The sequence below is a fragment of the Rhinoraja longicauda genome, chromosome 1 (assembly GCF_053455715.1).
Source record: "Rhinoraja longicauda isolate Sanriku21f chromosome 1, sRhiLon1.1, whole genome shotgun sequence".
NCBI lineage: Eukaryota > Metazoa > Chordata > Chondrichthyes > Rajiformes > Arhynchobatidae > Rhinoraja > Rhinoraja longicauda.
In genome coordinates this window covers 1,328,442-1,355,826 of record NC_135953.1, presented here as the reverse complement: position 1 = coordinate 1,355,826, position 27,385 = coordinate 1,328,442, and the positions used below count along the sequence as shown (strand labels likewise).

General features: G+C 47.8%; 1 protein-coding gene across 1 annotated transcript in view; it reads left to right on the top strand.

The window, feature by feature from the left end:
• LOC144598413 (disintegrin and metalloproteinase domain-containing protein 12-like) overlaps positions 1–27,385 on the top strand; it is a 117,739-nt gene that overhangs the window by 79,038 nt on the left and 11,316 nt on the right. The window contains exons 14-18 of the mRNA XM_078408576.1: positions 2,031–2,226; positions 2,728–2,836; positions 6,570–6,759; positions 11,446–11,523; positions 17,987–18,104. Of these exons, the coding sequence (XP_078264702.1) occupies positions 2,031–2,226; positions 2,728–2,836; positions 6,570–6,759; positions 11,446–11,523; positions 17,987–18,104 (691 nt within the window). The remainder of the gene's footprint in view (positions 1–2,030; positions 2,227–2,727; positions 2,837–6,569; positions 6,760–11,445; positions 11,524–17,986; positions 18,105–27,385) is intronic.

The window sequence follows — 27,385 nt, the reverse complement described above, 5'->3', positions numbered from 1 at the left end:
ACCTATCTAATTTACTCTTAAATAATAAAATCGAGCCAGCCTCCACCACTTCCACCGGAAGCTCATTCCATACAGCCACCACCCTCTGAGTAAAAAAGTTACCCCTCATGTTACCCCTAAACTTTTGTCCCTTAATTCTGAAGTTATGTCCCCTTGTTTGAATCTTCCCCACTCTCAAAGGGAAAAGCTTACCCACGTCAACTCTGTCCGTCCCTCTTAAAATTTTAAAAACCTCTATCAAGTCCCCCCTTAACCTTCTGCGCTTCAAAGAATAAAGACCCAACCTGTTCAATCTCTCTCTGTAGCTTAAGTGCTGAAACCCAGGCAACATTCTAGTAAATCTCCTCTGTACTCTCTCTATTTTGTTGACATCCTTCCTATAATTTGGCGACCAGAACTGCACACCATATTCCAGATTCAGCCTCACCAATGCCTTGTACAATTTTAACATTACGTCCCAACTTCTATATTCGATGCTCTGATTTATAAAGGCAAGCGTACCAAACGCCTTCTTCACCAACCTATCCACATGAGATTCCACCTTCAGGGAACAATGCACAGTTATTCCCAGATCCCTCTGTTCCACTGCATTCCTCAATTCCCTACCATTTACCCTGTACGTCCTATTTTGATTTGTCCTACCAAAATGCAGCACCTCACACTTATCAGCATTAAACTCCATCTGCCATCTTTCAGCCCACCCCTCCAAAAGGCCCAAGTCTCTCTGTAGACTTTGAAAATCTACTTCATTATTAACTACACCACCTATCTTAGTATCATCTGCATACTTACTAATCCAATTTGCCACACCATCATCCAGATTATTGATGTAAATGACAAACAACAGCGGACCCAACACAGATCCTTGGGGCACTCCACTAGACACTGGCCTCCAACCTGACATACAGTTGTCAACCATTACCCTCTGGTATCTCCCATTCAGCCATTGTTGAATCCATCTTGCAACTTCACTATTAATACCCAACGATTTAACCTTCTTAATCAACCTTCCATGTGGAACTTTGTCAAATGCCTTACTGAAGTCCATATAGACAACATCCACAGCCTTGCCCTCATCAATTTCCCTGGTAACCTCTTCAAAAAATTCAAGAAGATTAGTCAAACATGACCTTCCAGGCACAAATCCATGTTGACTGTTCCTAATCAGGCCTTGTTTATCCATATGTTTGTATATATTGTCCCTAAGTATCTTTTCCATTCATTTTCCCACCACAAACGTCAAACTAACAGGTCTATAAATTGCTAGGTTTACTTTTAGAACCTTTTTTAAACAAGGGCACAACATGCGCAATGCGCCAATCTTCCGGTACCATCCCCGTTTCTAATGACGTTTGAAATATTTCCGTCATAGCCCCTGCTATTTCTGCACTAACTTCCCTCAATGTCCTAGGGAATATCCTGTCAGGACCTGGAGAGAGTTAGATATAGCTCTGGGGGCTGGTGGAATCAAGGGATATGGGGAGAGGGCAGGCACGGGTTATTGATTGTGGATGATCAGCCATGATCACAATGAATGACGGTGCTGGCTCGAAGGGCCGAATGGCCTCCTCCTGCACCTATTTTCTATGTTTCTATGACACCCCTGCTGCCTTCCCTCTACCTCACTCTCAGCTCCTCCCTCCTGCTGCCTTCCCTCTACCTCACTCTCAGCTCCTCCCTCCTACTACCATCCCTCTACCTCACCCTCAGCTCCTCCCTCCTACTACCTTCCCTCTACCTCACTCTCAGCTCCTCCCTCCTACTACCTTCCCTCTACCTCACTCTCAGCTCCTCCCTCCTGCTGCCTTCCCTCTACCTCACTCTCAGCTCCTCCCTCCTACTACCTTCCCTCTACCTCACCCTCAGCTCCTCCCTCCTACTACCTTCCCTCTACCTCACTCTCAGCTCCTCCCTCCTACTACCTTCCCTCTACCTCACTCTCAGCTCCCCCCTCCTGCTCCCTGCCCTTTACCTCACTCTCAGCTCATACTTCCTGCTGCCTGCCATCCTCTGATGCCGTCTTTCTTCAGTTCCTCTCAGCAGGCACGGTGTGTAGGCCGAGGCGGGGGGAGTGTGACCTGCCGGAGTACTGCTCAGGAAGCTCCCAAGATTGCCCCAACAATCACTACATGAAAGATGGCTACACCTGCAGCAAGGGGAACTTGTACTGCAACCAGGGCTTCTGCCGTTCAGCAGACAATCATTGCAGGGAGATCTGGGGTGAAGGTGAGTACAGGCTAGCAGCAGCCACCAGATGACGGCACCGTCCCCTCCCCACACATGGCAGTGGCTTTGGCCAATGTATGCACCTGACTGGATGGACATCCTTATCCTCAAAGCTCTCTCAATCTGCTGCAAGTCCTGGTCTGCAGGAGTGGGGTGATCTATCCCCACCACTGGGTCAGCCCCAGCCTGCTGCAAGCCAGTTCAAGATGCTTCGAGAGAGCGGGTGAAGAAATTAAAGCAACGTGTGGCCACTCATCAGGAAGGGCAGTGGGGCCAGACTTATACCATGGGGGTGGCATCAGTGATGAGTGGCTGCTCTCTGTCCTTGAGCCAGTCTGTCATCCCCTCCATTTCACACTTCCAGTCTTGTCATCTGTCTCGTCTACACCGACCATCCCGCTCACTCCAGAACAGAATGGAAGAAGGCTCATGAATGGTGTAAATGTTGGTGGCGCCTGCTTCTAGTTTTAGATCTGTATTCTTCCATGTTCTCTCTGCCAGATGCCAAGTCTGCTGTAAAGATTTGCTATGAACTTACAAATACGCAAGGATCTGAGTATGGGCATTGTGGAGTGGACGCAAATAGCAAATATATAAAATGCAAGAGTGGGTATGTATGGCACAAAACCTTGCTCCAACCTGCCTCAGGTCACATGAAAAGTGTCTTCTTTATATTGTTCTCAATTAAAACTGGAAAATTCTGTATTAATCCATCATTATACATCCACGAACAGGTCAACCTTGCACATGCCAACCAAGTTGGCAGACTGGGCTTGTTCCATTTGGCTCATATATCTCTCGACCCTTCCTATCAATATATCTGTCCAAATGCCTTTCAAATGTTATCTGCTTCCATAGCTTCCTCTGGCCGCTCATTCTAGATTTGCACTATCCTCTGAGTGAAAAGGTTGCTCCTGACATCCTTCTTCAATCTCTCCTTCTCATCTTAAGCCTCTGCCCTGTAGTTTTACAACCCTCTACCGTGGGGAAAAAGACTGAGTTCTCCTAAACCTGTCCATCAAATTTTTGTACACCTCTATAAGGGTGCCCTCATTCTTCTATACCCCAAAGAAAAAAGTTCTAGCCTATCCAATCTCTGCCAACAACTCAAGTACAGGTGAATCTCTTCTGCACCCTTCCTAACTTCATGACATTCCTCCTCTCACTGGACAACCAGAACTGCACACAGTTCTTCAAGTGTGGTCTCAGCAACAACTTGTACAGATGCTACATGATGCCCCAACCTTTGGCGGAAGAAGGGTTCTAACCCAAAACATCACCTATCCATAGAGTCATAGAGCGACACAGTGTGGAAACAGGCCATTCGGCCCAACTTGCCCACACCGGCCAACAATGTCCCAGCTACACTAGTCCCACCTTCCTACGCTTGGTCCATATCGCTCCAAACCTGTCCTATCCATGTACCTGTCCAACTGTTTCTTAAATGATGGAATACTCCCAGCCTCAACTACCTCCTCTGGCAGCTTGTTCAATACACCCACCACCCTTTGTGTGAAAAAGTTACCTCTCGGATTCCTATTAAATCTTTTCCCCTTCTCCTTCAACCTATGTCTGGTCCTCGATTCCCCTACTCTGAGCAAGAGACTCTGTGCATCTATTCCTCTCATGATCTTGTATACCTGTATAAGATCTCCCCTCATCCTCCTGCGCACCATAGAATAGAGACCCAGCCTACTCAACGTCCCCCTATAGCTCACAACCCTAGTCCTGGCAACATTCTCGTAAATCTTTTTCTGAACCCTTTCAAACTTGACAATATCTTTCCTACTACATGGTGCCCAGAACTGAACACAATAATCTAAATGCTGTCTCACTAACGTCTTATACAACTGCAACATGACCTCCCAACTTCTATACTCAATACTCTGACTGATGAAGGCCAAAATGCCAAAAGCCTTTTTGACCACCTTATCTACCTAAGACTCAACCTTCAAGGAACCATGTAGTAGACCTACTGCTCCTAGAAAAAAGCTGTTTTTATGTCTGGCTGTGGCATCTTTGACAGTCCGGAGTCGCCTTCCAAAGGGAAGTGCTTCAAAGAGTTTGTGGCCAGGGTGAGAGGGGTCAGAGATGATCTTGCCCGCTCGCTTCCTGGCCCTTGCAGTGTACAGTTCGTCAATGGGGGGGAAGGTTGCAGCCAACAACCTTCTCGGCTGATCGAACGATGCGCTGCAGCCTCCGGATGTCGTGCTTGGTGGCTGAGTCAAACCAGACCATGATGGAGAAGGTGAGTACAGACTCTATGATGGCAGTATAAAACTGAACCATTATTGCCTGTGGCAGATTGTGTTTTCTCAGCTGCCGCAGGAAGTACATCCTCTGTTGGGCCTTTTTGACTGTGGAGTCGATGGTGGCCCCCCCATTTAAGGTCCCTGGAGATGATGGTTCCAAGGATGATGGCTCCTCCACACACACTTCATTAACTTGCCCTTCCCAATTTCCCAATACTAGATCCAGCGTTGCCCTCTCACATGTGGGGGCCTCCACTTGCTGCTTATGAAAAACTCTCCTGAACACTTTTGAGGAATTGCACCCCATTTAAATCCTTCACACAATGATTTTCCCAGTCTTTATTGGGAAAGTTCACATCCCCTACTACAACAACCTTATTTGACCTGCAGCTGTCGACAATAGACAATAGGTGCAGGAGGAGGCCATTCGGCAATTCGAGCCAGCACCGCCATTCAATGTGATCCTGGCTGATCATTCTCAATCAGTACCCCGTTCCTGCCTTCTCCCCATATCCCTTGACTCCGCTATCATTAAGAGCTCTATCTAACTCTCTCTTGAAAGCATCCAGGGAATTGACCTCCACTGTATTCTGAGGCAGAGAGTTCCACAGCTTCACAACTCTCTGAGTGAAAAAGCTTTTCCTCATCTCCGTTCTAAATGGCCTACCCCATATTCTTAAACTGTGGCCCTTGGTTCGGGACTTCCCCAACATCGGGAACATGTTTCCTGCCTCTAACGTGTCCAATACTTTCTCCTCCCTTTTCTGCTTTCCGCAGAGACTGTTCCCTCCGTAACTCCCTGGTCCACTCGTCCTTTCCCATCCAAACCACCCCATCCCCGGGCACTTTCCCCTGCAACCGCAGGAGATGCAACACCTGTCCCCTTACCTCTCCCCTCGACTCCATCCAAGGACCCAAACAGTCTTTCCAGGTGAGACAGATGTTCACCTGCACCTCCTCCAACCTCATCTATTGTATCCGCTGTTCCAGATGTCAACTTCTCTACATCGGCGAGACCAAACGCAGGCTGGGCGATCGTTTCGCTCAACACCTCCGCTCAGTCCGCCTCAACCAACCTGATCTCCTGGTGGCTCAGCACTTCAACTCCCCCCTCTCACTCCCAGTCTGACCTTTCTGTCATGGGCCTCCTCCATTGTCATAGTGAGGTCCACCGCAAATTGGAGGAACAGCACCTCATATTTTACTTGGGCAGCTTACAGCCCAGCGGTATGAACAATGACTTCTCTAACTTTAGATAGCTCCTCTGTCCCTCTCTTACCCCACCCCTTCCCAGTTCTCCCACAGTCTTCCTGTCTCCAACTACATCCTTTCTTTGTCCCGACCCTTCCCCTGACATCAGTCTGAAGAAGGGTCTCGACCCGAAACCTCACCCATTCCTTCTCTTCTGAGATGCTGCCTGACCCGCTGAGTTACTCTAGCTTTTTCTGATCCCTTTCTTGTTCCTCAGCTCCACCCATAGAGCCTCACTAGATGAACCATCCGTAATGTCACCTCTAAACACTGCCGTGACATCCTCCTTAACCAACAATGCAGCCCCCCCATCTCTTTTCCCCTCACCCCTGCCTCTCCTGAAGCTCCTGTACCCCAGGACATTGAGCTGCCAGTCCTGCCCCTCCCTTAACCAGCTTTCTGTCATGGCTACAACGTCCCAGTTGCTCGTGCCTATCCATGCCCTAAGCTCATCTGCATTACCCATCTGGCCCCTTGCATTAAAATACCTAGTTTAAACCAACCCTCCTTTCACCTGCCTATTCTGTCCACAAACCCTTCCCACACCACTCTCCATACCAGCTTCTACCCTCTCACGAGCCTCTGTCCTGTACGAGATCCCCCCCCCCCCCCCCCCTGCCGATCCATGTTCTCCAGCGATCCTGCCTGACCTGCCGAGTTACTCCAGTACTGTGTGCCTTGTCCTGTACTCAATACTCTTCCTAATGAAGGCACTTGCTGAACGCCTTCTTCACCCAACAGATTTCTCCCTGCGGCATGACAACTTTTGTTTCCTTTTGTCTTTCTGTGTTTCACCCATGTTTCTGGAGTAGAATTCTAAATTGTTTGTCTCCCCTACAGGGATGAAATGTGTGGAAAACTCCAGTGTCAGGGTGGAACAACTGCACAACTGGGAATAAACACAAAGGTGATAACCAGCACCATTTTGTCTAAAGGTGGGAACATTGTATGCCGAGCAGCACACTCTTTCCTAGATGATACCAGTGATACGAATATAATAAAAGAAGGGACCAAGTGTGGAGCTAAAAAGGTAATCAAAAATTGATATTGTTAAAGTGTTGTGTTGATGGTCTCAGACTGCATTCTCAGAGCCCATGTTGGCACTCCCCAGCCCCACTCCACACTTAAAGTTGCATATTCTTATTTATGGTCAGCATGGATGATTTGGGCTAGAGGGCCAGAAATATATTCAGACCTGGGTGTCCTAGTACACCAGTCACTGAACGTAAAGATGCAGGTACAGCAGGCAGTGAAGAAAACTAACGGCATGTTGGCCTTCATATGTGTGCAGTTTTGGTCTCCTAATTTGAGGAAGGACATCCTTGCTATTGAGGCAGTGCAGCATAGGATCACGAGGTTAATCCCCGGGATGGCGGGACTGTCATATGAGAAAAGATTGGAAAGACTGGGCTTGTATTCTCTTGTCAGGATTACGGAGGCATGGGGCAAGGATAGGTATCTGGGATCAAGAGTATAGACACAAAAAGCCGGAGTAACTCGGTGGGTCGGAGAGCAGGTGACGCTTCAGGCCGAGATCCTGAAGAAGGATTTGAATCAGAATCTGCATTGTAGGAAAGACCTGTAGATGCTGGTTTAAATCGAAGATAGACACGGAATGCTGGAGAAACTTAGTGGGACAGGCAGCATCTCAGGAGAGAAGGAATGGGTAACGTTTCGGGTGGAGACTCTTCTTCAACTAGAAGGGTCTTGACCCGATTAGTCACCCATTCTTTCTCTGCAGAGATGCTGCCTGTCCCGCTGAGTTACTCCAGCATTTTGTGTCTATTCAGCATCTGCTGTTCCTTCCTACACATTGTCAAAGTCAAAGTCAAAGTCAATTTTATTGTCAATCCTCAGCCAGTTTACACAGACAGAAAATCGAAATACCGTTTTCACAATCCCGAGGAACAAAGTGCATAAAACAAAAGGCACAGCAAACAACAATCAACATAAAATATAAAATATAAAATATAGTCACTTCAAATTTTTTTTAAAAAAAGTGTCTGGTGCTGGATGTGCGTGTGTGTGGGGTGTTAAAGTCCAGGTCCCATAGGGGCAGGGGAGAGAGGAGGAAGGGAGGGGAGAGAGTTCAGCATCCTGACAGCCTGGTGGAAAAAACTGTTCTTTAGTCGGGTGGTGCTTGACCTCAGGCTGCGAAACCTTCTCCCTGAAGGCAGGAGGGTGAAGAGGCTGTTGGAGGGGTGGGAGGGGTCACCCACAATGCTCAATGCTTTGCGGGTGAGGCGGGTGGTGTAAAGGACCAGGAGTATTGGGAGTGAGGCGCCAGTGATCCTCTCAGCAGTGTTCACTATGCGCTGCAGGGTCTTACGGCTGGAGGCTGTGCAGCTTCCGAACCACACAGTGATGCAGCTGCTGAGGATGCTCTCGATGGCACCTCGGTAAAAAGTGTACATGATGGGTGTGGGGGCTCCCGCTCTCTTCAGTTTGCGGAGGAAGTAGAGGCGCTGCTGGGCTTTCTTGGCGATGGACGTGATGTTGTTGCTCCAGGAGAGATCCTCGGTGATGTTCACCCCCAGAAATTTGGTGCTGCTCACCTGCTCCACAGCAGCACCATTGAGTCCCACTAAGTTTCAAATTGGATCAAGAGTATCCCCAGAGGAGTTTAAGGTACTGAGGAACATACTTAAGAAGGAAATCACGAGGGCAAAAAAGACGCAGGAGATAACTCTGGCAGACAATATTAATGAAAATCCTAAAAGATTTATAAGTACATTAAGGAAATAGGGTAACTACAGAGAGACAATAGGGCCTGCTCAGAAACCAAAGTGGAAATGTCTGTGTGGAACCGCAGTTGATGGGCACGGGCCTCAATCAATATTTTTCCTCTATTTTTACCATGAAGGACCTAGAGACTGGGGAACTTGGGACAGTTAATGGAGGTATCTTGAGGACAGTCTGTATTATGGTTGAGAATGTGCTGGACGTACCAACCTGTATGAAGGTAGATAAATTTCCCACTCCTGATCAGATACATCCGAGGACATTGTGGAAGGCTAGAGAAAAAATTGCAGAAGACTTGGCTGAGATATGAATCATTATTAGAAACGGCGAAGTACTGGAAGACTGGGGAATGGCTAATATTGTGCCTCTATTTAAGAAGGTCAGCAAGGAAAAGCCTGGGAATTTCAGGCCAGTGAGTCTAACATCTGTGGTAGGTGTCACACACAGGCCCTTTGGCCAACTTGCCCATGCCAACTAAGATACCCTACTTCAGATATAATAGGAACCTAAGGGGCAACCTTTTCCACACAGAGGGTGGTAGGTATAGGGAACGAGTTGAGGCCTACATTATCACAACATTTAAAAGATATTTGGATCGGTACATGGATAGGAAAGGTTTAAAGTGGTATGGGCCAAGTACAGGCAGATGGGTCCAGTACAGATGGGGCATCTTGGTCGGCATGCGCAAGTTGAGCGAAGGGCCTGTTTCCATTTCTAAATCTTTATCCTCTCACCTTAAATCTATGACCTCTGGTTCTTGGTTCCTCTACCGTAGGTAAAAGACTGTGCATCTAACCCATCTCTTCCCCTCATGACTCTATACACCTCCACAAGATCATCCCTCGTCCTCCTGCGCTCCAAGGAATAAAGTTCTAGACTGCTCAATCTTTCCCTAGAGCTTAACAACATCTTTCCTGTAGCACAGTGAACAGAACTAAATGCAATACTTCAAATGCGGCCTCATCAAAGTCTTGTACTAGACAACAGCCCTGCATTCATGGATTTTAATAAATAAGTGCAAGCTGTTACATTTTCAGAGGTCTAACCTAGCAGGACCTACACAGTGAATGGCAGGGCTTTGGAGAGTGTTGTCGACAAGAGGGATCTAGGGTGCAGGTATAGTTCCTTGAAAGTAGATAGGGTGGTCAAGAAAGCTTTTGGCACATTGGGCTTCATCAGTCAGAGTAGAGTATAGAAGTTGGGAGGTTGTGTTACAGTTGTACATACACATTGGTGAGGCTACATTTTAGGTCATGTTCAGTTTTGGACATCTTGTTGTATGAAAGATGTCGTCAAGCTGGAAATGGTGCAGAGAAGATTTACAAGGATGTTGTCAGTACTCGAGAGCCTGAGCTAAAGGGAGAGGTTGAGCAGGCCTAGGACTGGTGCATGTACTATAACAACATTTAAAAGACTTTTGGACAGGTACATGAATAGGAGAGGGTTAGAAGGATATGGGCCAAATGTGGGCAGGTGAGTCTAGTGTAGATTTGGCATCTTGGTTGGCATGGGAAAGTTGTGCCAAATAACCTGTTTCCCTGTTTTAGACACTGTGAAGTGTATTCTGGAGATCTTTTTGAACCAGTATATACCTAGTGCCACTGTAGAGCGGAGCAATACTGCACTTAATCATTGGGAACTTAATTAAAGCGGGTGAGCATTTTGGGCAGTGATCAAATCTCACTCAACAAAAAACAAGGTTCAAAGTTGTTAAGGAAATGGAGAATGATATTCTGGAAATTAAGGTCTTTAATTGGGGATTGGCTGATAGGTTGATAGGAAGATTTAGGTTATTATTATCACATGTACCAAGCACAGTGAAAGCTTTGTTTTGCATGTTATTCAATCAGATCATCTAATACTACAGATCAATACTATCAAGCTAAACTCATTGGTAGAACAAAGGGGATGATACAGAGTGCAGAATAAAATTGTCAGCATTGTAGCGCATTAGTTCCAGAGACAAAGTCCAATGACCACAATGGAGTAGATGTGAATCTGACAGTACCCTATCTTAGTCGTCTGATGAAGGGTCTCAACCCGAATATATATACACACACTGAGCGGTCTTTCCATAAGGTAGGATACATTGACGATAGAGTACATTTACATTAGGTTCTATAAGCCAGGGTGCATCTGTGATAGTTAGTGTTAACATTGAACGCAGATTAAGCTTCAGTGGCCAAAAGGCCTCCTGCTGCTTGTGTCCTGATGAACAATTTTAAAAGCTAACTGGAAAAGGGTGGACCCATAGGGCCCAAACCTCTCCTGCATTAGTCTAGCACCCTCCCCTCCCCCATCCCCCTCCACTCACCCACTCCATCCCCCTTCAACTCCCCTTATCCCCCCCCCTCCTCCCCTCACCCATTCACCTACTCCATCCCCCCTCAACCCCTTATCCCCCCCCCTCCTCCCCTCCCCCTCCACTCCCCCACTTCATTCCCCCTTGACCCCACTCCATCCCCACTCTACCCCCCTCAACCCCCATTATCCCCACCTCCTCACCCCCCACTCACCCACTCAGCCCTCCTTATCCCCCCTTCCTCCCCCCTCCCCCCCCGGCGTTTGCGCCATCGCAAAGTCGGAACATCGTTAGTCGGGGAGCATCTGTATCAGATCACCGACCCCCAACTGCGCAGGCGCGGGCCCGTTGGGTTCCCATTTGGACGTTGAACACGGAGATGTTACTGCTTAGGCACAGCTGACGAGCAGGACAAGTGTAAAAGGGATTTAGTAACGTTTAAAAAGTGATTTTTAAAGTTTAAAAAGTGAATAACTTAAAAAATATAACAACCATTTGAACCGCAGGCCAATGGTGAGTAAGGTGGGCCTAAAATTGTTGCGCTATCGTGTACCGTTTTGGCTGTATTTCGGGTACGAACAAACAAATATACGAATATACAAGATGAGTTTTAGTAATATAAAGATGACACTACATTAACACTGCACTAACGTTTCATTCTCTGTTTCACAGGCCTGTATGAAACAAAAGTGCCAGGATGAAGCGCTGTTCAATGTCAAAAGCTGTCACATGACCTGCAACCAAAAAGGGGTACGATGTAGAGCAAAACAGGACCTTAGACTCACACTGTTTGTGCTGAACATAACGCCAAGACCAACTCTTCTCTGCCTGCATATAATCCATGTGTCTATCCCAAATGTCTCTTAAAGACAGGTACATGGATAGACAATAGGTGCAGGAGTAGGCCATTCAGCCCTTCGAGCCAGCACTGCCATTCAATGTGATCATGGCTGATCATTCACAATCAGTACCCCGTTCCTACCTTCTCCCCATATCCCCTGACTCCGCTATCATTAAGAGCTCTATCTAACTCTCGAAGGTATTTATTCACAAAATGCTGGAGTAACTCAGCAGGTCAGGCAGCAGCTCGGGAGAGAAGGAATGGGTGACGTTTCGGGTCGAGACCCTTCTTCAGACTGATGTATCTATCTAACTCTCTCTTGAAAGCATCCAGAGAATTGGCCTCCACTGCCTTCTGTCAGAGAATATGAAAGGGATATAGGCCAAATGCAGGCAGGTTGGACTAATGTTGATGGGGTATCTTGGATTGCATGGATAGGCTTTCTGTGCTGTATGATTCTATGACTCTAAATGCCACTAACGTATCTGCCTCCACCACAGCCTACATCCTACATCCTATAGGACACGACAGGAAGTGGGCAGTGGTGGGGTAGCTCTGTTGGTGAGGGACGAAATTCAGTCCCTTGTGAGGGGTGACATAGGGACTGACGAGGTAGAGTCACTGTGGATAGAGTTGAGGAATTGTAAAGGTAAGAAGACACTAATTGGAGTTATCTACAGACCCCCAAATAGTAACCCAGATATGGGGTGTAATTTGCAGCAGGAGTTAAAACTGGCATGTAACAAAGGTAATGCCACTGTGGTGATGGGGGATTTCAATAAGCAGTTAGACTGGGAAAATCAAGTTGGTTCTGGACTCCAAGAAAGGGAGTTTGTAGAGTGCCTCCAAGATGGATTCTTAGAGCAGCCTGTATTGGAGCCAACCAGCGAAAAGGCAATTCTGGATTTAGTGTTGTCCAATGAACCAGATTTGATAAGAGAACTCGTGGTAAAAGAACCGCTTGGAGGTAGTGATCATAATACGATTAGTTTTAATCTGCTATTTGAGAAAGAGAAGGTTAAATCGGAAGTGTCAGTGTTGCAGTTGAACAAAGGGGACTATGAAGGCATGAGAGAGGTGCTGGCCAAGGTTGACTGGAAAGGGATCCTAGCAGGAATGACGGTAGAACAGCAATGGCAGGAATTTCTGGACATAATCCGGAAGATGCAGGATAATTTCATTCCAAAGCAAAAGAAAGATTCTAAGGGGAGTAGGAGGCAACCGTGGCTGACAAGGGTAGTTAGGGATGGAATAAAACTAAAAGAAAAGATGTATAACACAGCAAAGAGTAGCGGGAAGGCAGAGGATTGGGAAACTTTCAAAGGACAACAGAAGGTAACAAAACGGGCAATACAATAGACAATAGGTGCAGGAGGAGGCCAATCGGCCCTTCGAGTCAGCACCGCCATTCAATGTGATCATGGCTGATCATTCTCAATCAGTACACCGTTCCTGCCTTCTCCCCATACCATATGAAAGCAAGCATGCAGGTGCAGCAGGCAGTGAAGAAAGCGAATGGTATGTTGGCATTCATAGCAAGAGGATTTGAGTTTAGGAGCAGGGAGGTTCTGCTGCAGTTGTACAGGGCCTTGGTGAGACCGCACCTGGAGTTTTGTGTGCAGTTTTGGTCTCCTAACCTGAGGAAAGACGTTCTTGCCTTAGAGGGAGTACAGAGAAGGTTCACCAGATTGATCCCTGGGATGGCGGGAATTTCATATGAAGAAAGACTGAATAGACTAGGCTTGTACTCGCTGGAATTTAGAAGACTGAGGGGGGATCTTATAGAAACATATAAAATTCTTAAGGGGTTGGAGAGGCTAGATGCGGGAAGATTGTTCCCGATGTTGGGGGAGTCCAGAACCAGGGGTCACAGCTTAAGGATAAGGGGGAAGTCTTTTAGGACCGAGATGAGAAAACATTTCTTCACACAGAGAGTGGTGAGTCTGTGGAATTCTCTGCCACAGAAGGTAGTTGAGGCCAGCTCATTGGCTATATTTAAGAGGGAGTTAGATGTGGCCCTTTTCGCTAAAGGGATCAGGGGGTATGGAGAGAAGGCAGGTACAGGCTACTGAGCTGGATGATCAGCCATGATCATATTGAATGGCGGTGCAGGCTCGAAGGGCCGAATGGCCTACTCCTGCACCTATTTTCTATGTTTCTATGTTTCTATGACTCCGCTATCCTTAAGAGCTCTATCTAGCTCTCTCTTGAATGCATTCAGAGAATTGGGCTGAAAAGATGAAGTACGAGGGGAAGCTGGCCAAGAATATAAAGAAGGACATTAAAAGCTTCTTTAGATATGTTAAGAGAAAAAGAGTAGCAAAGTCAAATGTGGGTTTCTTGAAGGCAGACGCGGGTGAAATTATTATGGGTAACAAGGAAATGGCAGAAGAGTTGAACAGGTACTTCGGATCTGTCTTCACTAAGGAAGACACAAACAATCTCCCAGATGTACTAGAGAACAGAGGATCTAGGGGGATAGAGGAACTGAAAGAAATTTGCATTAGGCGAGAAATAGTATTGGGTAGACTGATGTTCCTCCCGTGACCACCATTAAAATTGTCTGATGAGCCTTGAGTGCCCAACACCCTGTCGTCGGTTTGTTTGCCCTCCTCGGGCCACTGTCGGTCGGTACTGACCACCGCTGACTAGGAACACCCCACAAGCCTTGCCATTTCAGAGATGCTCTGACCCAGTCGTCTGGCCATAACAATTTGGCCCTTGTCAAAGTCACTCAGGTCTTTACTCCTGCCCATTTCTCCTGCATCCAACACATCAACTTCAAGAACTGACTGTTCTTGCTGCCTAATATATCCCACCCCTTGAGAGGTGCCATTGTAACAAGATAATCAATGTTATTCACTTCGCCTGTCAGTGGTCATGATGTTTTGGCTGATCGGTGTTTCACGGTGCACAATGACTTTCTGACTCTTATACTTAATGCCCTGACCAATGAAAGCAAGCATACCATCTATCTATGTGTTGCCTGTTTCATGGAGTTATGGATGAGTTTCAAGGAGTTATGGATGGATGGAGAACATAGAACAGAGGAGCACAGGCGTAGGCTCTTCAGGATGTAACTAGTAGAGTGGATAAGGGAGAACCAGTCGATGTGTTATATCTGGACTTTCAGAAGGCCTTCGACAAGGTCCCACATAGGAGATTGGTGTACAAACTTAAAGCACACGGTATTGAGGGTTCAGTGTTGAGGTGGATAGAAAATTGGTTGGCGGACAGGAAGCAAAGAGTAGGAATAAACGGGTCCTTTTCGGAATGGCAGGCAGTGACTAGTGGGGTACCGCAAGGCTCAGTGCTGGGACCCCAGTTATTTACAGTGTATATTAATGATTTGGACGAGGGAATTGAATGCAACATCTCTAAGTTTGCGGATGACACGAAGCTGGGTGGCAGTGTTAGCTGCGAGGAGGATGCTAGGAGGCTGCAGAGTGACTTGGATAGATTAGGCGAGTGGGCAAATGCATGGCAGATGCAATATAATGTGGATAAATGTGAGGTTATCCACTTTGGCGGCAAGAACAGGAAAGCAGAGTATTACCTGAATGGTGAACGATTAGGAGAAGGGGAGATGCAACGTGACCTGGGTGTCATGGTGCACCAGTCATTGAAAGCAAGCGTGCAGGTGCAGCAGGAAGTGAAGAAAGCGAATGGTATGTTGGCATTCATAGCAAGAGGATTTGAGTTTAGCAGCAGGGAGGTTCTACTGCAGTTGTACAGGGCCTTGGTGAGACCGCACCTGGAGTATTGTGTGCAGTTTTGGTCTCCTAATCTGAGGAAAGACGTTCTTGCCTTAGAGGGAGTACAGAGAAGGTTCACTAGATTGATCCCTGGGATGGCAGGACTTTCATATGAAGAAAGACTGGATAGACTAGGCTTGTACTCGCTGGAATTTAGAAGACTGAGGGGGATCTATAGAAACATATAAAATTCTTAAGGGGTTGGAGAGGCTAGATGCGGGAAGATTGTTCCCGATGTTGGGGGAGTCCAGAACCAGGGGTCACAGCTTAAGGATGAGGGGGAAGTCTTTAGGACCGAGATGAGAAAACATTTCTTCACACAGAGAGTGGTGAGTCTGTGGAATTCTCTGCCACAGAAGGTAGTTGAGGCCAGTTCATTGGCTATATTTAAGAGGGATTTAGATGTGGCCCTTGTGGCTAAAGGGATCAGGGGGTATGGAGAGAAGGCAGGTACAGGTTACTGAGCTGGATGATCAGCCATGATCATATTGAATGGCGGTGCAGGCTCGAAGGGCCGAATGGCCTACTCCTGCACCTATTTTCTATGTTTCTATGTTCAGGCACAATGCCTGTGCTGAACATGATGCCAGGATAGTATTGGTAGTACATGACCCACATCTCTCCCATTCCCTCTATATCCATGTGCCTATCAAAAGCCTTTTAAATGCCACTAACGTATCTGCCTCTACGACCATCCCTGGCAGCAAGTTCCTGGCATCATAGAAACATAGAAAATAGATGTAGGGGGAGGCCATTTGGCCCTTCGAGCCAACACCGCCATTCATTGTGATCATGGCTACCTGTGCCTGCCTTCTCCCCGTATCCCTTGATTCCACTAGCCCATAGAGCTCTATCTAGCTCTCTTTAAATTCATCCAGATAATTGGTCTCCACTGCCTTCTGTGGCAGAGAATTCCACAAATTCACAACTCTCTGGGTGACAGTATCCACCACTGCCTGGACAAAAAAAACTTGCTGTGACCGTCTTCTCCAAATTTCTCCCCTCTCACCTTTACACAGTTGCTTGAGGATATTGCTAGGACTCAAGGGCCTAAGCTGCAGGGAGAGTTTGGGCAGGCTAGGACTTTATTTCTTGGAACGCATGAGGCTGATGGGTAATTTTATAGAGGTGCATAAAATTATGAAGGGAATAGATCGGGTAGATGAACAAAGTCTTTTACCCAGTGTCTGTAAAATGTGATGTTAAATGAGCGAGCAAAACACTAGAATATGGTGAAGTATGAGGTTATACCCTTTGGCGGAACAGAAAAATAATTTAAATGATGTGAGATTAAAGAATGCTGATGTTCAGGAGATATAGACATACAAGAAACAGGGAGTTAGTAACCTTACCTCGGCAATGGAAGTCCATTGTGCGCCACCTCCTGAACTAGAGTTTCCATGCCATACGGCATGGACACTGTCCCTTCTTTTGTTTCTTAAGAACTCAAGGGCATGAGCTACAGGGAAAGTCTGGGCAAGTAGGAGTCCTTGGAGTGCAGGAGGCTGTGAACTTATGGAGGGAGGTGTGACGCCACTTTCAAGGAACTATGTACCTACACTCCTAGATCATCTCTGCTCTCCAACACTCCCCAGAAGGGAGAAGGGTCTCGATCTGAAACGTCACCCATGCCTTTTATCCAGAGATGCTGGATATATGCTGCAAAAACTCTAGCATTGTAAACCAGCATCTGCAGTTCCTTCCCACACATCTGTGGAGGAAGTGGACAGGCGATGTTTCGGGTCAGCAACCTTCTTCAGATTGATTCAATAGTCCCTGAATATCCATTCACTGTGTCAGTCCTGCCCATGTTAGACTTCCCAAAATGCAGCACCTCACATTTCTCTGCATTAAATTCCATCAAGCCCACAGCCCACCTTCCCTCAGCCCGCCTGCCCAACCGATCAAGATCCTACTGCAATATTTAACAACCATCTTCACTATCTACAATACCAGCCACTTTTGTATCATCTGCAAACTTGCTAATCATGCCGAATACGTTCTCATTCAAATAGAGGGATATGGGCAAAATGCAGGCAGGTGGAACTGGTGTAGATGGGACAGATTGGCCAGTGTGGGCAAGTTGGGCCAAACGGCCTGTTTCCACATTGTAAGACTATGAACCTAAGTAGTTTATACACAGAATGGTATATACCAAGAATGTGCTGTCCAGTGGAGGTGATGCAAGCAAACATGACAGCATAATGTTTAAGTAGCATTTTGACATGCACATGAGCAGGAAGGGAACAGAAGGATACAGACCACATGTAGGTAAATGGGATTTGTTTAAATTGGCATCCTGATTAGCACAGATATCTTAGGCTAAAGAGATACTTCCTGTATTCTGTGTTCAAGATCCACCTTTACAGACCCTACTGTAGGGAGTTTTTCCAATCAGAAGCAGAAGCATTCAGATAATTGGGCAACAGCACCTTCCAATCCTGCACTGAAGCATTAAGTTCCCTTCCTGTGGTGTTATCCTGGAGAGCCCCCTGGCCTTTGCCACTGCTGTGACTTTCACCAGGTGTCAGCAATAATATGAACTTATTTTAAAATATTTTACTTTTATTTAAGTAACTTTATTGAAGAGATATTAATCACTTTTATTGTTTTTCAGGTTTGCAACGAGAGAAACAATTGTCACTGTGAAGATGGCTGGGCTCCTCCCTTTTGCAAGACCAAAGGGCGTGGAGGCAGTCTAGACAGCGGACCTAACGAAACCACGGGAAAACAGAGTTACGTTCATGAAAGTTCATCATTCTTCTCCCTTCCATGTTTCTCCTCACTAGTGAACCTGTTGTGTTTTTACAGCTTTGTTCATTTACCAAAAGGAGAGAGTGTAAAATGAAGCAGAAGAATCAACAAATGACAGATGGAAAGAAAAAATTTACAGATGTGAAAATCTGAAAACAAATAATTATACTGAAAATGCAGAAGAGTCATAGAAACATAGAAACATAGAAAATAGGTGCAGGAGTAGGCCATTCGGCCCTTCGAGCCTGCACCGCCATTCAATATGATCATGGCTGATCATCCAGCTCAGTAACCTGTACCTGCCTTCTCTCCATACCCCCCTGATCCCTTTAGCCACAAGGGCCACATCTAACTCCCTCTTAAATATAGCCAATGAACTGGCCTCAACTACCTTCTGTGGTAGAGAATTCAACAGACTCACCACTCTCTGTGTGAAGAAATGTTTTCTCATCTCGGTCCTAAAAGACTTCCCCCTTATCCTTAAGCTGTGACCCCTGGTTCTGGACTCCCCCAACATCGGGAACAATCTTCCCGCATCTAGCCTCTCCAACCCCTTAAGAATTTTATATGTTTCTATAAGATCCCCCCTCAGTCTTCTAAATTCCAGCGAGTACAAGCCTAGTCTATTCAGTCTTTCTTCATATGAAAGTCCCGCCATCCCAGGGATCAATCTGGTGAACCTTCTCTGTACTCCCTCTAAGGCAAGAACGTCTTTCCTCAGATTAGGAGACCAAAACTGCACACAATACTCCAGGTGCGGTCTCACCAATGCCCTGTACAACTGCAGTAGAACCTCCCTGCTCCTAAACTCAAATCCTCTTGCTATGAATGCCAACATACCATTCATAGAGTGATACAGTGTGGAAACAGGCACTTCAGCCCAACTCGCCCACACCCGGCCAACATGTCCCAGCTACACTAGTCCCACCTGCCCACGTTTGGTCCATATCCCTCCAAACCTGACCTATCCATGTACCCGTCTAACTGTTTCTTAAACGATGGAATAGTCCCATCCTCAACTACCTCCTCTGGCAGCTCGTTCCATACACCCACCACCCTTTGTGTGAAAAAGTTACCCCTCAGATTCCTATTAAATCTTTTCCCTTCACCTTGAACCTATGTCCTCTGGTCCTCAATTCCCCTACTCTGGGCAAGAGATTCTGTGCATCTACCCAATCTATTACTCTCATGATTTTATACACGAAACATATATATAATAGCATATGGGATAATATATATCCAATGTGAATAGGTGATCGATAGTCAGTGTGGACTTGGTGGGCCGAAGGGCCTGTTTTCATGCTGTATCTCTACAGGTTACTATTGGCCAGCAAATATCAGAAGATGGCTAATGTACTTTAGATGGGCAGCTGGGATAAGCTTTGTAATAACAGGTCACTGAGCCTGTCAGTGGTAGAAAAATGATTGAAGAAAATCGAAGGGTCGGGATTCATGTACTTTTGGAAAGAAGGACTGATCAGGGATACTCAATTTCTTTCCATCACCATGATGGAAGATAGAGATGAATTTGACAGTAGCCGAGCTTATGGAAGGACAATTTAGAAGCGTGATAACAGAGGGGAAGAAGCTATTCCTGAGTCTGGTGGAGCATTCTTTCAACCTTTGTACTTTATGTTGGAAGAACCAAGGAATGCAGGAATGGAAATTAATGCCGAAAAAAGTGAGATGTTGTATTTTGGGAAGTCTAAGAAGGGCAGGACCTACAGTGCCACAGTGAATGGCAGGGCTGTGGACAGTGTTATGGAGCAGAGGCATCTAGGAGTGTAGGGGCATAGTTCTACCTATGCAGGTGCATACTCTATTCCTTGGAGCACAGGAGGATGTTCTTAGGCCCCCCTCGGTCATGGCTGATCATGGGTGATGCATCCTAGTTGGCTGCTTGCTCCACACCTCGGCTAGAGCAGTGTCGCTTGTGGCTGCAGAGACTAATGGGGGAGTGACAGTCTCTGTGGCAAAGGTCACGTTTGTGTGTGGTCTCTGGTCTGTTAAGTTGCTGCGCTCCTTTCTGCGTGCCCGCTTGTCTGCCGCTTCGTTCATCAGTTTCTCTTCCCCCGTTTTGAGATGTTGGTTCAGGGTACCTCTCCACCTTGTGCGGTCAGCTGCAAGGTTCTCCCAGGACTCCACATCGATGTCGAGCGCCTTCAAATCTCTCTTGCAGACATCCTTGTAACGTAGCTGGGGGCGTCCGATGGTTCTCCTCCCAGATGTCAGCTCTCCATAGAGGATGTCATGGAATACGGCCATCCTCCATGCGGTGGACATGGCCCAGCCACTGCAGCCTGCGCTGCCTGAGTAGAGTGGACATACTCGGAAGGCCAGCGCCAGACAGAATCTCAGCGTTGGACTCTCTGTCTTGCCCGGATATACCCAGGATACGGCGGATGCTTCTAAGGTGGAAGGTGTTGAGTCTTCTCTCCAGTCTGGCATATGTAGTCCATGTCTCACTGCCGCACAGCAGCATGCTGTTGACACAGGCGTTGTAGACTGCTATCTTTGTCTTCACTGTCAGCTTTGGGTTGGTCCACACTCGAGTTGTGAGGCGAGCGAGAGTTGTAGTTGCCTTCCCGATCCTCTTGTCAATCTCTGTGTCCAAGGAGAGGTTGTCGGTGATGGTGGAGCTGAGGTACGTGAACTAATGGACGGCATCGTGTTCGTAGTCGTCGATGGTGATGACAGGCGGTGCCTCGGTACCTTGCCCCAGGATGTTCGTCTTCTTCAGGCTGATGGTCAGCCCAAAGTCCTTGCAAGCCCAATAGAAGCGGTCCATCAGTGACTGTAGTTCCTGCTGGGTGTGGGACACAACTGCTGCGTCATCGCGAGCAACATGTCTCTGATGAGAGCTTCACGTACGTTTGTCTTGGCTCTGAGGCGGGTGAGGTTGAAGAGGCTGCCGTCTGATCTAGTACGCAGGTAGATCACCTCTGTTGCGGTGCCGAAGGCATGTTTCAGGAGCAGAGCGAAGAAAATCCCAAAGAGTGTGGGAGCGAGGACGCAGCCTTGTTTGACGCCACTGTGGATGTCGAGGGGCTCCGAGAAACTGCCATTGAACTGCATTGTCCCCTTCGTGTTGATGTGGAAGGATTCTGTCATGCTCTGCACTTTTGGTGGGCTGCCGATCTTTGGGAGAGCCTTGAATAGGCCATCTCTGCTGACGAAGTCGAACGCCTTGGTGAGGTCAATGAAAGCAATATACAGGGGCATCCGCTGTTCTCTACACTTCTCCTGGAGCTGGCGAAGGGAGAAGACCATGTCTACGGTTGACCTTTCAGCTTGGAAACCGCACTGTGACTCTGGGTAGACACGTTCTGCCAGCTTCTGCAGGCGGATCAAGATGACCCGAGCAAAGACCTTGCCGACGATGTTGAGGAGGGAGATGCCTCTGTAGTTGTTGCAGTCGCTTCTCTCACCCTTGTTCTTGTAGAAGGTAATGATCGTGGCATCCCTCATGTCCTGCGGTACAGCTCCTTCTTGCCAGCACTGGCAGAGGACTTCATGCAAAGGAAGCATTAAGGTAGTCTTGCAGTGCTTGATCAGGCCAGGGGGAATCCCGTCGCTGCCTGGGGCCTTGCCTGAGGCCAGGCTGTCAATGGCCTTGCTGAGCTCTTCTACCGTCGACTCTCCATCTAACTCATCCGTGGTCGGCAGGCACTCAATGGCATCAAGGGCTGAGAGGGACACAGTGTTCTCTCTCGAGTAGAGGTCGGAGTAGTGTTCCACCCATCTCTCCATCTGCTGGCATTTGTCTGTGATTACCTCCCCAGTGGAGGATTTAAGGGGGGCTGTCTTGCTCTGGACTGGTCCTAGTACCTTCTTAATGCCATCGTACATTCCCCTGATGTTCCCTGTTATGGCGGCCGTCTGGATGTCCTCACTAAGCTGTGTCCACTACTCATTGGTGCAACGCCTGGCAGTCTGCTGAGCCTTGCTCCTGGCAGACCTGAGGATCTGCAGGTTCTTCTTGTTGGCTGACCGCTTATTCTCGGCTAGGGCGGCGCGCTTGGCTTCGATGAGGGGAGTCATCTCGGTCGACTTGGCCTCAAACCAGTCGTGTGTGTTTGAGATCTTCCCAAAGCTAGCCAAGGCTGTGTGGTGCATGGTGTCCCGCAGAGTTCCCCACTTCCCTGTTGCAGAGTCTCCAGGACACGAGGTGTCAAGTTCTCTCTCAAAAGCCGCTGCAAACTGGCACTAGGTCTGGATGGGGCATCTTGTTGACATCGATGCAGGGTTTCCCCTGCTTCTTGGTATGGTAAAACCTCTTTGGTTGCAGCCTGATCTTGCAACACACCAAGGAGTGGTCTGTGTGGCAGTCCGCACTGTGGTAGGAGCGTGTGTGGAGAATGTTCTTGAGGGAAGCATGTCTGACTAGGATCAGATCCAGTTGATGCCAATGCTTTGAGCGTGGGTGTCTCCAGGAAACCTTGTGCTGGGGCTTTGTCTGGAAGTACGAGTTGGCGATGCACAGGTCATGGTAAGTGCACAGCTCGAGCAGTCCCTTTCCATTCTCATTCATTTTGCCCACACCACACTGTCCAAGGCAGGAAGACCATGATTCGTGGTCTGCACCCACTCTGGCGTTGAAGTCGCCCAAGAGAACAAGTTCTTCCTTGTTGGGGATGCTGCTGATGATGGATGCGAGGTTCTCGTAGAACTCGTCCTTTGTGTCTGATGTGGAGGACAGTGTCGGGGCATACACGCTGACAAGGGTGACTGGGCCTGCGGTGGTGTTGAGGCGGAGAGTCAGGAGTCGCTCTGAGCCATTTCTGCCTGGTTCCACCATGTTCAGCAGGCTGTTCCTTACTGCGAAGCCTACTCCGTGCTCTCTGGGCTCGTCAGAGTCCTTCCCCTGCCAGTAGAACGTGTAGTCCTTCTCCTTCAGTGTGCCCGAGTCTGCCAGCCTTCTTTCCTGAAGGGTGGCATGTCTACGTTGAGTCTCTTGAGCTTGTTGTTTATGACAGCTGATTTTCCTGGAATCACTGATGTCCTGTGGGTTTCCAGAGAGGCCGGTCATCATTGTCTGGACATTCCAAGTTCCCAGTTTAAGAGCTGGTCTCTTTTGACATGTCCTTTTGTTGGCAGGTGTGATGGTTGTGATCTGCTGTTGGGATGGCTCCTAATCCCCATGCACCCAGTGAGGATAGCAGGGCGTGGTGGGACAGCACCTTATTGGCTGGGGGCTGCCCAGCTTGAGGCGGGCGGCAGCTGTCCAGTGAGATCCGAAAATCCCTCCCACCGTCGGGAGCATCCCCAGGCACCTCGCTTTACGCCAATCTAGCGATGACTTATAACCGGTAACTGCTGCTCCCCATGTTGTGTCGACACCGCAGGTGAAGCTGGAGTGTCCTCTCCAGGCTGTAGGTGTAGGTTTGCAGTGATGTGTGGTCGGATGCAAGCCTTGGCGATGTCATATGAAGGACAGGCTGTTGCCCATGCAGCACGTCCCCCCTCTCCATGTCGCTGATCCATCCAAAGGAACAGCAGTGGGCAGGTGCAGGTGCTATAGACCTGCACAGGAAAGTAGACGCTCCCTCCCCCACGAGTCTCGGGCAGATGAGGATCGTCAGTCTGGGAAGGCAGTCCATCTAGGAGAGGGAAAACTGTGATCTAAAACCTCCACTGCCTTGTGGCCATGTCCAGTCATGGAAAAGGCTCCTGGAGTAAACCTCAAGAAAAATCCGGAGTGGGAGTCCCTGGGGCAGTTGGTCATTGTCTACAACCTCGTTCTGGCAGCTGCTGCGATGGCGCTGGTGCCAAACTGTAGCAGGAGGATGAGGAGTGATCTCATGTATAAGATCATGAGAGAAGTAGATCGGGTAGATGCACAGAGTCACTTGCCCAGAGTAGGAGAATCGAGGACCAGAGGACATAGGTTTAAGGTGAAGGGAAAAAGATTTAAGAGGAATTTGAGGGGTACCTTTCTCACACAAAGTGTGATGGGTGTATGGAACAAGCTGCCAGAGGAGGTAGTTGTTCCCACTGTTGGGGAAGTCCAGAACCAGGCGCCACAGTTTAAGAATAAGGGGTAGGCCCTTATGATCAGGCATGATCACATTGAATGGCGGTGCTGGCTTGAAGGGCCGAATGGCCTCCTCCTGCACCTATTGTATATTGTCTATTTAGAACGGAGATGAGGAAAAACTTTTTCACTCAGAGAGTTGTAAATCTGTGGAATTCTCTGCCTCAGAAGGCAGTGGAGGCCAATTCTCTGGATGCTTTCAAGAGCGAGCTAGATAGAGCCCTTAATGATAGCGGAATCAGTCTGAAGAAGGGTCTCGACCCGAAACATCACCCATTCCTTCTCTCCCGAGATGCTGCCTGACCTGCTGAGTTACTCCAGCATTTTGTGAATAAAGCGGAATCAGGGGGTATGGGGAGTGGGCAGGAACGGGGTACTGATTGTGAATGATCAGCCATGATCATATTGAATGGCGGTGCTGGCTCGAAGGGCTGAATGGCCTACTCCTGCACCTATTGTCTATTGGCTGGGACTATCCCAACATTTAGGAAACAGTTAGACAGGTACATGGATAGGATAGGTTTGGAAGGATATGGACAAAATATTGGCAGTTGGGACAGTGTTGCTGGGACATGTTGGCCGGTGTGGACAAGTTGGGCCGAAGGACCTGTTTTCACACTGTATCACTGGATGAATGATCAAATGGGACAAGTCCTTGATTACCTTTGCTACTCTTCTGAGGCAGCATTAAGCCTAAATGGAGTTGATGATGGGAAGTCTGGTCTGTTGATGGACTTGGGGGAAGTCTTTTAGGACCGAGATGAGAAAACATTTCTTCACACAGAGAGTGGTGAGTCTGTGGAATTCTCTGCCACAGAAGGTAGTTGAGGCCAGTTCATTGGCTATATTTAAGAGGGAGTTAGATGTGGCCCTTTTTGCTAAAGGGATCAGGGGGTATGGAGAGAAGGCAGGTACAGGTTACTGAGCTGGATGATCAGCCATGATCATATTGAATGGCGGTGCAGGCTCGACGGGCCGAATGGCCTACTCCTGCACCTATTTTCTATGTTTCTATGTTTCTATCTGCAACCCTCCAATTTCTTGCAGTCTTGGGCAGAGCTGTTTCCAAACCAAGCTGTGATGCAACCTGACAATATGCTTTCCAAAGTTCATCTGCAGAAGTTTGTAAGAATTACTGGATACATGCCAGTTTTCTCAGTCTGCTCAGGAAGTAAAGGCGTTGGTGTGCCTTCATGGCTATCACATCAATGTAGTTGGTCCACAACAGATCATTGGTAACATTAATGCCAAGGAATTTGAAGCTCTAATCCATTTCCACTTTGGCACCATTGATGCCAATTTGCACATATACTCAACCATACTCAAGTCCATGTAGATAACATCCATTGCCTTGCCTTTGTTATCTCCTCATAAAACTCAATGAGATTAGTGAGACTAGATTTCCACACACCACAGAGCCACGTTGAGCATCCCAAATCTGCCCTTGCCTTACCAAATTTGCATACATGTTGTCCTATAATTAAGATGGAACAGTAGAGCTTCTCAACAGGCACCTCAGCCCACGAGGTCTGTGCTGAAAATGACGCTAAATTAAACTGATCTTTGCATGTGACCCATTTCATCCCAAGCATATGAGAGGTCAGTTCAAACATCTGATAGCAACCGGGCAGAAGATGCTGTTCTTGAATCAGGTAGCACGTGCTTTGTATCTGTATTTGCACAGAAGGTGGCAAGTGTCTGGAATGCGCTGCAGGGGGTGGAAAAGGGAGATATTACTACATGCCTCTACTGGTGTTGCAACCAGAACTGTAGGCATTATTGCGAGTGCAGCTCCAACATGATGTCCCAATTCTTACATTCGATACTCGGTCTTTGAAGGCAAGCATACCAAATGCCCTTTGCACTACCCCATAGATTGGTGTTGCCAATTTCTGAGAGCATTTCTGAAGGTTCCACATTGTAAGTTGCTCTGGAAGATTAGATTGCATAGGATCCAGGGAGAGCAAGCCGACTGGAAATAAAATTGGCTTCATGGAAGGAAGCAGAGGGTGATGGTGGAAGGTGGTTTATAAAATTATATAATTGGCACAGATAAGTGAGATAGTTAGTCTTTCTCCAAGTGGGGAAGTCTAAAACTAGAGGGCATAGATTTAAGGTGACAGGTGAAAATATTTAAATGATTTTGTGAGGTAACGTTAGCAAACAGAGGGTCGTAGGTATATGGAATGAGCTGCCAGAGGAAGTAGTAGAGGCATGCACTATATACAATACAATACAATACAATACACACTTTATTGTCATTGTGCAGTGTACAAGTACAGAGACAACGAAATGCAGTTAGCATCTTAACCAGAGTGCATGCGATGGAATAGTAAAACATATAATATATACAGTAATTCAGTAGCGGTAGTGGAAATTCCGGTGAGCGAGATCAGTCACTGATGGGAGGAGTGCCCGAGGGGGGGTGGGGGTTAAGGTAACGACCGCAGGAAAGAAGCTGTTCCTGAACCTGCAGGTCCGGGAACGGAGAGACCTGTAGCCCCTCCCAGATGGGAGGAGGGTAAACAATCTGTGGTTGGGGTGAGAGCTGTCCTTGACGATGCAGCGCGCCCTTGGCAGACATCGCCTACTCTGGATAGACTCAATGGAGGGGAGTGAGGAACCGGTGATGCGTTGGGCAGTTTTCACCACCCTCTGCAGTGCTTTCCGGTCGGAGACAGAGCAGTTGCCATACCACACTGTGATACAGTTAGTAAGGATGCTCTCGATAGTGCAGCGGTAGAAGTTCACCAGAATATCATATCATATCATATATATACAGCCGGAAACAGGCCTTTTCGGCCCTCCAAGTCCGTGCCGCCCAGCGATCCCCGCACATTAACACTATCCTACACCCACTAGGGACAATTTTTACATTTACCCAGCCAATTAACCTACATACCTGTACGTCTTTGGAGTGTGGGAGGAAACCGAAGATCTCGGAGAAAACCCACGCAGGTCACGGGGAGAACGTACAAACTCCTTACAGTGCAGCACCCGTAGTCAGGATCGAACCCGAGTCTCCGGCGCTGCATTCGCTGTAAAGCAGCAACTCTACCGCTGCGCTACCGTGCCGCCATTGTCGTGGCCATTGTCGTGGCCATTGTCGTGGTCATTGTCGTGTGCATTGTCGCGGTCATTGTCGTGGTCATTGTCGTGGTCATTGTCGCGGTCATTGTCGTGGTCATTGTCGTGGTCATTGTCGTGGTCATTGTCGTAGGGTAAAAG